At 37.6% G+C, this 13,271-nt stretch overlaps 2 protein-coding genes across 4 annotated transcripts in view; one reads left to right on the top strand and one right to left on the bottom strand.

Annotated features, from left to right (window-relative positions):
• The first annotated feature begins 387 nt into the window (after positions 1-387).
• THUMPD1 (THUMP domain 1 NAT10 acetyltransferase adaptor) lies at positions 388-11,307 on the top strand. Its single transcript, XM_024560546.3, has 4 exons — positions 388-748; positions 2,304-2,478; positions 4,126-4,374; positions 7,650-11,307. Exons 1-4 carry the CDS (start codon positions 518-520, stop codon positions 8,069-8,071), a joined length of 1,077 nt encoding a protein of 358 aa, XP_024416314.1. The 5' UTR covers positions 388-517; the 3' UTR covers positions 8,072-11,307.
• An 800-nt stretch (positions 11,308-12,107) lies between these two features.
• Positions 12,108-13,271, bottom strand: part of LOC112304836 (acyl-coenzyme A synthetase ACSM4, mitochondrial) — a 36,010-nt gene continuing 34,846 nt past the window's right edge. For all 3 annotated transcript variants that reach the window (XM_045195504.3, XM_024560512.4, XM_045195503.3), the window contains one exon: positions 12,108-12,330. In XM_045195504.3, the coding sequence (XP_045051439.2) occupies positions 12,244-12,330 (87 nt within the window). In that variant the 3' untranslated portion in view covers positions 12,108-12,243. The remainder of the gene's footprint in view (positions 12,331-13,271) is intronic.

Raw genomic sequence — 13,271 nt, 5'->3', positions numbered from 1 at the left:
ATACATTTCAATAGAAGCAAAAAATATGTAGGATGGTTTAGAAGGCCCCAGAAACATTGACTTCTAAGTGCTATGGGAGTATGAAGTGTCTCTTGCTTTGCTAACAGTTTCAACCTCAGTATAGGGCAATTTCTAAAACATAGGTGCTTAATAAATTAATATTAATTTAATAAATCAATTATTATGAATAAGTGAAAGGGTTCTTCGCAAGTGCGGTCTAGAATCAACTAAGGACCAGCATCTAAGTTTACTGGCTGGTTCCTCCCGCAGAGCACTTCTTCAGAGAAACCCCTCCTTCCAGTGGTAAGTGTCTGTCAATCATCGCGAGGGCGGGATAGGGGAGGGCCTTGCGCCAACAGTCAAGGTTGAAAAAGCTGGCTTTAGGACCCAGCGAAGCCTGGAATAAAGCTTGGAGACGACCTTCGCGCACTCCTGACGTAACCAGCCCGCGCCCGCAAGAGTAGGGGCACCGATATCCACGAAGCACATTTCTCTGTATCCTCAGCTGCCACGCACCATGGCGAGCCCCGTCCAGCAGCACCCCCAGTCTGGCGATGGGAAGCGCAAGGGCAAGGCTCAGTATTTGCCGGCCAAACGTGTTCGGCGCAGCGACGGCGGCGGGCCCCGGCAGTTGGAACCCGGGCTGAAGGGCATTCTTATCACCTGCAACATGAACGAGCGCAAGTGTGTAGAGGAAGCCTACATCCTGCTCAACGAATACGGGGACGACTTGTATGGGCCAGAAAAGGTACGGGCCCTGGGGCAGGGAGGCCAGCCGGGAGGTTTTTGTGGGAGGGAAGGCTGCCTGCCTTAGACGCATGCGCGAGTTCATCGCTAGCGCGACGAGGGCACGACCTCGCTTAGATTTCCTCATCCCCCGCCCAGCTCCCGCCCAGCTCCCGCCCAGCTCCCCGCCCAGCTCCCGCCCAGCTCCCGCCCAGCTCCCGCCCAGCTCCTGCCCTCGCGTTGTGAGGTAGCACACCCACCCCCGAGTTTTGGGCTGAGAATGCTTACACCTTGCATTTCTTTTCCCTATTGTTAATCACGGTGTTTCCTATTTATAGGTTACTTCATGCGGTCCAGGCATTGTGTTTCTGAAGCTTTTTCAGAAACATTTACTTACTATGGCAGACTTGTGAAGTAACGTTCAGGAGGACTCGAGGGTTGAGTAGATAAGTAGACGGTCCAGGTTCACAAGAAATAAACATCATTGGCCCTCACGGTTTTTGCCATATTGTGCCACTGTCTGAACTCCGTGGCCGTAATAATGTGTTTGTCCTAAGCAGTCGCTCTGAAATGGTAAAAATACATTTTCAAAGTAAAAACTTTTGTATCACGTCAAATCAGATTGCCCCATTGCAGTCTGCAAATCTTGTATTCTTGGTTTGGGATCTGGACTAACGCATGAATGACACCCCAAGAAGGAGGGTTAGTACAAAGGGGATTTGAATTTAGGTACTATCATTTACTGGCCCTGGGGCTTGGGGACGTTATTTATTTTTGCTAAACTAGATAAAAAAGAAAATGATAGTACTTTTTTCTTTAAGATTTTATTTTTTATAGAGAGGTTTAAAGAGGGAGAAAGAGAGGGAGGGAAACATCAATGTGTGGTTGCCTCTCATGTCCCCCTTACCGGGGGCCTAGCCCACCACACAGGCATGTGCCCTTACTGGAAATCTAACTGGTGACCCTTTGGCTCCCAGGCCAGCCCCAGTCACTGGAGCCACACCAGCCAGGGCATGATAGTACTTTTTAAGGTTGACTAGAAAGTTGCTTATAACATGAAATACATCCTGGTGTATAATAAAGCCTCCAAAAATGTGTACAGTTTTTAGTGCCTGATTGAGATTGAGATAGGGTGGAGAACTGGGCAGCAAGTGTTTGTCCTTTCTACAGTGGTGTCTTGAGGAAGTTCTTGAACTATTTCTCTTCCTGTTCCTCAGTGGAACAGGAGTAAGGGTTTTTAATTCCATAATTATTGGTCTAATCTGCCCAAAATGGGAATGTCATTAAGCACAAAGGTATGTAGTGATAGGACTGAGGTCCACCCTCGAATGATTTATCTGATGAACACATTTCCCTCTGTCCCAGACTATCAAAGTACCTTTGAAAACATTTTGAAATTATGTGCTCCACAGTCTGAGAGAACATCCTCCTCCATCCTCATTTTAGAGGGAGTGAAGTCTCAGTTTCTTAATAAAAAGCTTTGTTGTCAATATTGAGCTATTTTCCACTGGGTGTTTTACATAAATAGTTAATTGTAGCTTTGATGGCATTTCTGCTCATTAGTTTTATGCAAACAGTTTATAGACAAGGATCAGCAGCCCTTTGGAAGTGAAGGTGAAGATGATGACGTGGAGGCTGCCTTGAAGAAAGAAGTTGGTGACATTAAGGCATCTACGGAGATGAGGCTAAGAAGATTCCAGTCAATGGAGAGTGGAGCGAATAATGTAGTCTTCATCAGGACACTTGGGATAGGTATGTCTGACTAATACACCTTAACATTATTGAACGTGTAATATCTGGACATCTCCCTATCACAAAGAACACTACCTACAAAATGGCTTCATGGTTATGGTTCAGTTAATTATTTGATTGCATCCTCTCTATACTGTCTTATCAGTAGGCATACAGAGAGGTAGAATAGGGTGGTAGACATAGCAATGACTTAGGAGTGGAAACTTGGTTTTGCTACTTTGTTTATATACAACTTCAGGTAAAACAATTTCTGTCTGAAAGGAGAAGCTGCTGGTCAGCTCCAGCCAATTTGGAATGGCTTCAGACTTTAGGGAATGCCCTGGTAGGGCCAAATCTTCTGATTTTTCAAAGGAAGTTGGAAATCTGGAGAAGTTTCTAGATTTAAATGCAGTTAACTAACTTAAAAGTATTGAAAGCACTGAGCAGCCTCAAACAGACGTGCATGTTATCAGCATGTGGCCTAAGGTCTACACAGTGACCTTGTGCACTCCGTGATTTGGGGCTCCTCCAAACACTGAAATCTGGATTTCTGCACAGACTTAGCTAAGTAACTTGCAGATTTTCTTTTGTTTGTTTTTATTAAAAAATACATACTTTCATATGTCACTGGGCCTTCTGTATGTCTTCCTTGGAGAAGTGTCTGTTCAAGTCCTTTGCCCAGTTTTTAATTGGGTTGTTTGTCTTCCTGGAGTAGAGTCGTGTGAGTTCTTTATATATTTTGGAGATCAGGCCCTTGTCTGAGGTATCATTGGCAAATATGTTTTCCCATACTGTTGGTTTATAGCAGCACAATTTACAACAGCCAAGTACTGGAAGCAACCTAAGTGTCCATCAGCAAATGAGTGTATCAAAAAATTATGGTACATTTACACAATGGAATTCTATGCAGCAGAGAGAAAGAAGGAGCTTATACCCTTTGCAATGGCATGGATGGAACTGGAGAGCATTATGCTAAGTATAATAAGCCAGGCGGTGAGGGACAAATACCATATGATCTCACCTTTAACTGGAACATAATCAACAAAAGAAAAAAGCAAACAAAATATAACCAGAGACATTGAAATTAAGAACATTGTAACAATAGCCACAGGGGAGTGGGGAGGGGATAGTGGGGAGAGGGGTCTATAGGAACTACTATAAAGGACACAAGGACAAAATCAAGGGGGAGGGTAGAGGTGGGGGATGGAGGTGTGACTGGCTGTGGTGGGGTGGAGGGAAGGGGAGAAAATGCAGACAATTGTAACCGAATAAAAATAAATAAAAAAAATAAAAATAAAAATCGAAAAAAAATACATACTTTTGTTAGTTGCATTGTTAGAGGAAAACAACAGTATGGTTTTGTCATTGGCTAAATCAGACATCACAAAAATGTAACTTCACTATCTTCATGAAGAGTTGAATTTTAGTGAAAGCAGTAATAAGCTGAAGAGTTAAAACATTAGAGTATTAATATAAAATGCTGAAGAAATATTGGAAAACATGATTGGTTAGACTTACTTAAAATTCATGATGATAATTTCTTCTCTATTGTCAGCTTAGGTCACTGCCAATGAAAATTCATTTTCTTGAGTTTGGAGAGGCTTTAAAGTGTCTGAGAACTTATGTTCTCAACTTGTTTGTCCTGTTCCGCTTTTTTTTTTTTTTAAGAACCTGAGAGATTGGTGCATCATATTCTCCAGGATATGTACAAAACCAAGAAGAAGAAGACTCGGGCTATTCTACGAATGTTACCCATCTCAGGCACATGCAAGGCTTTCTTAGAAGATATGAAAAAATATGCAGAAACTTTTTTGGAACCCTGGTTTAAAGCTCCAAATAAAGGGACATTTCAGATTGTATACAAAGCTAGAAATAACAGTCATGTGAATAGAGAAGAAGTTATCAAAGAATTGGCAGGTATGTTTCTCTTAGTGATTTTACATTGGTATGCAGTAATAAATACTTGTTTTTAAGAATTTTTTTTTTTTAGGAACTTCCACGCTTTTCCAAAGTAATTGCACCAGTCTGCATTCCCACCGAGAGTGTACTAGGGTTACCTTTTCTCTGTGTCCTCACCAGCACTTGTGGTTTGTTAATTAATTAATTTATTAAAGATTTTATTTATTTATTTTTAGAAAGAGGGGAGGGAGGGGGAAAGAGAGGGAGAGAAACATCAATGTGTGGTTGCCTCTCACACGCCCCCTACTGGGGACATGGCCCACAGCCCAGGCACCTACCCTGATTGGGAATTGAACTGGTGACCATTTGGTTCACAGGCTGATGCTCATTCCACTGAGCCACACTAGTCAGGTGTTTGTTGATTTATTAACGATAGGCATTCTAACAGGTGTGAGGTGGTATCTCATTGTGGCTGTGACTTTGCATTTCTCTGATGGTTAGTGACATTGAACATCTTTTCATATGGCTATTGGCCATCTGTATGTCCTCTTTGAAGAAATGTCTATTCGGGTCCTCTCCCCACTTTTTAATTGGATTGTTCATTTGTTGGGTGTTGAGTTGTCTGAGTTCTTCATAAATTTTGGATATTAACTCCTTATCAGATGTGTCATTGGCAAATGTTTTTCCATTCAGTAGGTTGCGTCTTCATTTTGTTAATGGCTTCTCTTGCTGTGCAAAAGCTTTTTTAGTTTACTGCAGTCCTATTTGTGTATTTTTTTCTTTTGTTTCCCTTGCCTGAGAAGATATATCAGAAAAAATGTTGCTAAGAGAAATGTGCAAGATTTTACTGCCTATGTTTTCTTCTAGTAGTTTTATGGTTTCAAGTCTTAAATTTAAGTGTTTAATCCGTTTCGACTTTATTCTTGTATATGGTGTAAGAAGGTGGTCTGGTTTAACTTTTTTTGTGTGTATCTTGTCCAGTTTTCACAGCACCATCTACTGAATAGACTGTCTTTGTCCCATTATATGTTCTTGCTTCCTTTATCATAGGCTAATTTGATCATATAGGTGTGGGTTCATTTCTGGGCTCTCTGTTTGGTTTCATTGATCTATATGTCTGTTTTTATGCTAGTACCATGCTGTTTTGATTACTATGGCCTTGTATTAATAGTATAGTTTGATATCAGGTAGTGTGATACCTTCCACTTTGTTCTTATTTTTCAAGATTTCTGTTGGTATTTGGGGACTTTTGTATTTCCAACTTTTTGGATCATTTGTTCTAGTTCTGTGAAATATGCCATTGTTATTTTGATAGGAATTGTGTTGACCGTACAGATTGCTTTGGGTAGTGTGGACATTTTAATGATACTAATTCTTCCTATCTACAAGCATGGTGTATGCTTCATTTATTAGTGTCTTCTTTGATTTCTTTCTTCAATTCTTATCATTTTTCTGAGTACATATCTTTTACCTCCTTGGTTTAATTTATTCCTGTGTATTGTTTTTCATGCAGTTGAAAAAGGTAGTGCTTTCTTAGTTTCCCTTTCTGGATAGTTCTTTATTGGTGTTTAAAAATGCAACTGATTTCTGGATGTTTATTTTGTATCCAACTACTTTACTGAATTTATCATTTCCAATAGTTTTTGGTGGACTCTTGAGGGTTCTCTATATATAGTATCTGCAAATAATAACAGTTTTACTTCTTCCTTTCCAATTTGGATGCCTTTTATTTCTTCTTCTTATCTGATTGCTGTAGCTAGGACGTCTAGTACTATGTTGAATAAGAATGGTGAAAGCCAACATCCCTATCTCGTTCCTGATCTTAAGGGAAACAATTAGTTTTTCTCCGTTGAGTATGATGTTGGCTGTGGGTTTTTCATATATGGCCTTTATTATATTGTGGTATGTTCCCTCTATTCTCACTTTGCTGAGTTTTTATCATAAATGGGTGCTGCATTTTGTCATATGCTTTTTCTACATTTATTGATATAAAGAATTGCCCATGACCCCCAATTCCACTTCTGGGAATATATCCAGAGAAACCTAAAACATTAATTCAAAAGAATATATGTATCATTGTGTTCATTTTAGTATTTTTACAATAGCCAAGATATGGAAGCAACCCAAGTGCCCATCAGTAGATGAGTATATAAAAAAAGCTGTGGTATGTATACACTACTTGGCCATAAAAAGGAATGAAATGTTACCTTTTGTGACAGACAGCATGGATGGATCTGGAGCATATTATGCTAAGTGGAATAAGTCAGACAAGAGAAGGCAAATACCATATAATTTTACTAATATGTGGAATCTAAAGAACAAAATAAATAAAATCAAAACAGACTTATAGGTACAGAGAACAGATTGATGGTTTTGATAGAGGGAAGGGGATTTGGAGAACTGGGTGAAAAGGTGAAGGCATTAAGAAGTACAAATTGGTAGTTAAAGAATAGGGATGTAAAGTACCACACAGGGAATGTAGTCAATAATATTGTAATAACTGTGAATGGGATCAAGTGAATACTCAAAATATTGGAGGGGACTACTCTGTAAAGTATGTGATTGTCTAACTACTATGCTGTACATGTGAAACTAATACGGAATATTATTGCACGTAAACTGTAAATTGAAAAATAAAATAAAATTTTTACTTTATTTTTAAATATAATTATCCTTTTTTTACACTGTGATAGTGTGATTTGTTTTTTAATTTAATTTATTGGGGTGACATTAGTTAATAAAATTATATTGATTTCAGGGGTACAATTCTGTAATACATCATCTGAATATTGTATTGTGTGTACACCACCCCAAGTCAAGTCTCCTTCCATCACCATTTATCCCCTCTTTACCCTCTTCTATCTTTACCCACCCCCTTTCTCTGTGTACTGTACTAAAACAAAATTTTTAAAAAGTAGTTTTTTAAAGGTGTAAGTCTTATTACATTTTTGAGTTAGAGCAAATATATTTGAATGTTTTTAAAATAACATCAAACCTAACTGGTTTTAGTATATTGGATATGAGAGTTTTCTGGTAGTTAGATATTGTTTTCCAAATCAATATTAAATTTTTGTTTGGAAAAAAGTACTGTTATTAAATGTCTCAGGATTTCATTTGTATTTATTTTTTGAGAGATTTCAGGGTATTTGACTGAGATCTGTGTAGAAGAGTGGACTTGTATTTGTTTTGGTGTAACAAGTCCCAGGCCAAAAGAGATGAAAGATTGTTTTGTATCCATTAAGCTTCAAGATATCCTTCTCAGCCTGGATGTTTTCCTGTTCTTTTTGTTACAGGAATAGTTGGAAGCCTCAATTCCGAAAACAAAGTGGATCTTACCAATCCCCAGTACACAGTGGTAGTAGAAATCATTAAAGCTGTCTGTTGCCTGAGTGTTGTGAAAGATTACGTGCTGTTTAGAAAGTATAATCTCCAGGAGGTGGTGAAGAGCGCCAAGGACCCGCCACAACTTAACTTCAAGCAGACTCCGCAAGCAGGAAATGGAAAAGAAGCTAAATTGGAAACTGGTGACAGATCAAATCAAAATGACCCAGCAGAAGAAAAAAATAACCAGAAGGTGGTACCAAAGAGTAGTGAGGAACCGGGGCAGACAAAACCAGTATCTGAGATATCAATGGCAAATGAGGGAGAAGCTAAACCTGAACTTGCAAGTCAAATCACAGAAGCATCTGAGTCAAGTAAAAATGACCTCTCATAGGAAAAAAAAAATTGTTTGGTGTTGGAGGTGAGTTTTTCAACTGGGATTCTGTGAACTGTTGGTGAGGTACCATATAAAATTGTTACTGAAAATTTTGGTTTTGAACTTCTAGTGGTATATAATGCTGTGCTCACAATGCTGAGCAGTGACTGAGCAGCCTCACTGACAGTTTTCTTAGATTGTTTCAGCTTTGGCAGTGTACACTCAGCCCGTGTGCATTTGGGTGAGCCAGGGGAAGCTGGATAATTAGGGAACACTCTCATATGTAGGGGAGTGTGGTAGGAGGATGACATTGGCCTCCCTCATGATTACCTTCCCTACCCTCTCCTGCACTGCCAACTCACTAATGGGAGTGAACCAGCTCAGTAAAAACCAGATTTTGAGGAAATTATCATTCTAATGAAGGAATTTTTGTGTGTTGCAACTCAGTTGTCTCTTGCCACTTTGTTGTAAACTTTGCAAAAACATGGGTCATGTAGGCTAGAAGTGAATTGTTTTGTGACAATTTTATACTTCTTGTGGTTTCTTGTTTAGCTGTTATGCCCTTTGTTATATTTTATTAACTTTTGTTGCAAACAAATCTGATGGTCCTGTGCTACAGTTGTTGAAGGCAGGTATGCCGTAGAAGAGGACCATGCTAGGCACAGAATACAGACATTTCTGATAAGGCTAGTGATGAAGAATTACAGTCTTATGAGTTACTTGAGGATATTGGTACAACAAGTGACAGAGAGAGATTCTTACTTTACAATGAAAGCTACTTCTTAGTGGTTATATGGATTTATAATCCAAGCTGTCCTATTCCATTGTATATTGTCTATGGAATGCAACTTGTAAACCTAGCATTTTGTCCAGCAGCTGCAACTATAACTCCTAGCCATTTGATAAGTAAAGATGTTGATTATTTTAAATGCTTTTTGGAATATCAAAACAGTAAAGCTTTTGTTCAAAAAATTACATTTAGTAATAAAAAGTTTTAGAAAGCAAATTACTTAGTAGCAGAACTTACCCCACAAAATAAAATTTCTCATAGTTGGTAAGAATCTAACAATACCAACATTGAATGCTAGGGCAAGAAGTTAAGAAATTGAAAATATTTTACTCTAAGAAATTGACTTATGTCATATGATGCTAAAAAGTTTTTTTGTCATTAACTGCAAAGAAGCAGCTTCCTATCCGGGTTGATGAGTCAACAGATTTCATGACTATTTATTTTTTTAATTTATTTTTTAACTTTTCAATTACAGTTGATATTCAATATTATGTTAGTTTTAGGCATACAGCATAGTGGTTAGATATTTATATAACCTATGAATATTTGAAATGGTGTAGCATTTGCAAGATTTGTAAATGATAACGACATTCAAGAAAACTTTTCTGCTACTAGGAACCTCTAAAACAAAGACCAATATATACATTTAATGGGTCTTTATATCTGAAAACTAAAGATCTGTCATCTCTACCCTTAGAGGCCCATCAGTGGTTGGCTTCATGACAAGTTTTGCCTCATTTTAAAAGAAAATCCTAATGTTACAACACACTGCTTTCTTCACACAGAGGTGCTGATACAAAAACTGAATGAAATGAAAGTGTTGGATAATGCTACAAATATGGTTAGCTCTGTTATAGACCCATTAATTGAAGAATTTTTTTTTAAAAATCCCCAAAATAAATCCTAAACAAACAGCACATAACTCTTTTACATACAGACCCCAGTGGCTTATTAGAGGGGGATACTTGAGTTGAAAGGTGAATTACCAGAGTACTTACAAGAAAATACTGGGCCAGATTTTGCTGAATGCTATAAAGATAAAGAATAGCTATAGATACTAGTCTATTTAGCAGACATTTCTCGTTGCATGAATAAACAAACAAGTTTCTGCAGGGTCTTGGAGAAAATGTTTTTTCTTAGAAGTGACAAGATTCTTAGATTAAAAAGAAATGAAGTCTGGAACAATCACCTTGCCAAAGGAACTCTTGAAATGTTTCTACAGCCACTTGGGCTTGAGAAGGAAGAAAGTAATAAGTCTTAAGCCATTGAAACTCTCCTTGAAGAACTGTAAACACCAGATTAAATAGCATTTCCCTTCTTTTCCTAACAACTTGTATATAAGTGGGTGAGGCTGTAGGGTGGCTCAGTCACCTGGGTGATTTGATGTTTTGCCAAAATACTCTGCATGAGACGTGATGCCTGAGTGAGCACACTGTCATGATGAAGCTGCCAATCACCAGTTGCCCACAGCTGTGGCTTTCTGATTTATCCGAATAGTTTCTGCAGAGGAATGTTCAAGCTTAATGCAAAATTTGATGCAGATTTGTTGCTCTACTTGCTCGGTTATTTTGAATGTGATAGCAACACAGAACACATGCTTACGCAATGGTGTCTACCGCCCCCCTGGCTAGTATAGTGAAGTCATTGTTCAGCATGTGCATTCCAGTTCCTTGGCTGCTAGGTTACAATGATGTCATGCAAACCATTCTCAAAACAATGGCTGGACTTTTTCTGGACAGATCTTGTACTTAGAAGGTTAACTCTTAATAGGTTGAAGTCATCTTGAAAGGATGATAAGAGCATTCTAAGTATCATTTTGGAGAACACAGAATAGGATTTTGATGCCTTACATACTTGCACCAAGTTAAAGATTACTTTTATTTCAATAACACAAAACTGGGTTTCTGGGAGTAAAATTGGTTTAATACACACAGAACATAACAGCTCTACAGAACTGGGTTCCTTTTACTGTGAGAAAGCTGCTACTTTGGTGTAGTAGTTTGTTTTAATCCCTTTTTGTATTCATTTGTATTCCTAAGACCTGAGTGTGACGAGCTGTGCTTCCCCAGCTATCAAGTGCTGTGTTCTGTTGGAATCTGAATTTATTCTGTGAGAGATTTGTTTTCAAGTTTACCAGCTGTTTATTTTCACTGACATTTGAGCATGTTATTTTATAAATGATGAGTTTCCTGGTTAGAATTGAATGCTTTTGTTCTTCTTTTTCTTTTAAAAAATTTTGTCAGTTTTAAAAAGTCCACCTCAGTGTTTTGGTTCAGTAAACTTGTTTTGCTGTATGGAGGGAAGAGTGTTAAACTTGCTACTTTAAAACATGTTTCTCTAAGGTTAAATATGATTTCTAAATGTTATTTTTACTTGTATTGTTTTTGGTATGGCAAAATACTGAGCTTATTTTTAATAGTTCCCGATATTTTTAGAAAAAATCAAAATAAACATTCCATCAAGATTGGTGTCCTGTACCTTTTCCTTCTTTCTGCCTCTTAGTAAATCTCTTGCATTATAATAAGTAGATATATCACAAAAGATGTTTCTATGCCAAATTATGTACCAATAAAAGTCATTATATTGTACTAAAAAGTAAAGATAAAAAATTTATTAATTGCTCTTGAATAGCTACTTTTAATTCATCCAAGGTCAGATATTTTATAGTTAATATGCTTCAAAATGAGTTATAGTAATATAGTACTTAATTAAATTTACTTACTGGCTTTTGAATTATATATATATTTATCATTTTAACATTAATACTTTAATCCATCTTAAAGAATTAGTAATAATAGCCCTGGCTGGTGTGGCTCAGTGGATTGAGCACTGGCCTATGAACCAAAAGGGTTGCCAGTCCGATTCTCAGTCAGGGTACGTGCCTGGGGTGTAGGCCAGGTCCCCAGTAGGGGGTGCATGAGAGGCAACCACACACTAATGTTTCTTTCCTTCTTTCTCTCCCTTTCCCTGCCCTTCCCCTTTGTCTAAAAATAAAAATAATAAAATGTTTTAAAAAATGAATTAGTAATATATAAACATGTTAAGCAGAATTCTGTCTTGAACATTTGCAGTAGAATACTTCTAATCTTTATTTTGAATTAATCAGGCACAAAACAAACTCATTGTCCACTGTGTATTTACAAGCAATCATTTGACCCCTGCAATTTTAAACTCTACAAGACAATCATTGCCTTTGTCAGTTTAGTCATTATAACAATTTTATTTCCAAGTATTATTTTGATTTTTATTTATTTTTTGGCTAAGTACAAAACACAAACTCAGGTAAGTTTTCAGCCAGGAAAAATCTGAAACATTTTAAGAGGGTTGTCACTGAATTATCAGGAAACAGACTAAAAGAAAGTGACTCTGTAAGTTCTTCATGACTCAGTTTCCTATCAGGCTATGTTCGTCCCCATTCATGGTCTCGCAAAATGTTGCGTTTGATTTTCCCGGTGATTGTCTTTGGGAGGTTTTCAACAAATTCCACCTAATTAACAAAAACATGTTATGAGACACTTGATTCCATTTTGACTAATTCCACTGTCAGTACAATAGGAGAAAGTATTCATGAAACTCTGTCATTAGTTTTACTTAGAGTATGGGGGTTGTCTGAGCCTAAGCTCATTGAATTTGGAGGGCACCAGAAACTTCTGTTTGTATAGTAAAGATGACAATGGTGCTTCATTATGGTTTTTTTTTAAAGTAACAATTCACTCATGCTTTGCTAGAAGAAGGTAATCCTTTACTCCATTGCTTTCTTAGAGTTCAGACTAGACCTAGATCTCTACTGCCCCAGGCAAATAGAGGCCACATCTAAATGCACACAGTAATAGTTAATTCTAGGGTTTTGAGCTTTATTTTAAAAGCTGGGTTCTACTGTGTTCTTCAGTTCTGAAATTGTATAGAACATAATCAACAAAAGGAAAAAGCAAACAAAATATAGCCAGAGACATTGCAATTAAGAACATCATAACAATAGCCACAGGGGAGTGGGGAGGGATAGTGGGGAGAGGGATCTATAGGAGCTACTATAAAGGACACAAGGACAAAATCAAGGGGGAGGGTAGAGGTGGGGGAGGGAGGTGGGACTGGCTGGGGTGGGGTGGAGGGAAGGGGAGAAAATGCAGACAATTGTAACAATAAAAATTAATTAAAAAAATAAAAAATTATTTTAAAAAAGACAACTATATTTTAAAATATCCTCACACTTTTCTGAAAATCAACTGGTCACTGAGTGAATTTAATGGAGTAAATGTAACTAGTTCATAGGTTGATATTGATTAACTTTTTCCCTGAAATGATGCCAGTTGAAATGGGATTTTCATCATTATCAACCAGTAGGATTCCAGGACTGCAAGGACATTGCAGTGCCATCTCTTTGTATAATATTATTCTTAAATCCCCCTTTGAAGAATGTTTCAGGAAAGA

The sequence above is a fragment of the Desmodus rotundus genome, chromosome 1 (assembly GCF_022682495.2).
Source record: "Desmodus rotundus isolate HL8 chromosome 1, HLdesRot8A.1, whole genome shotgun sequence".
Taxonomy (NCBI): Eukaryota; Metazoa; Chordata; class Mammalia; order Chiroptera; family Phyllostomidae; genus Desmodus; species Desmodus rotundus.
This window is presented reverse-complemented; position numbering and strand designations above follow the sequence as displayed.

Coding starts and splice junctions, on each gene's coding strand:
- THUMPD1 (XM_024560546.3), top strand. CDS start 518: ATGGCGAGCCCCGTCCAGCAGCACCCCCAGTCTGGCGATGGGAAGCGC. Junction 749..2,303: donor ACTTGTATGGGCCAGAAAAG/GTACGGGCCCTG, acceptor TTATGCAAACAG/TTTATAGACAAGGATCAGCA. Junction 4,375..7,649: donor AGTTATCAAAGAATTGGCAG/GTATGTTTCTCT, acceptor TTTTTGTTACAG/GAATAGTTGGAAGCCTCAAT.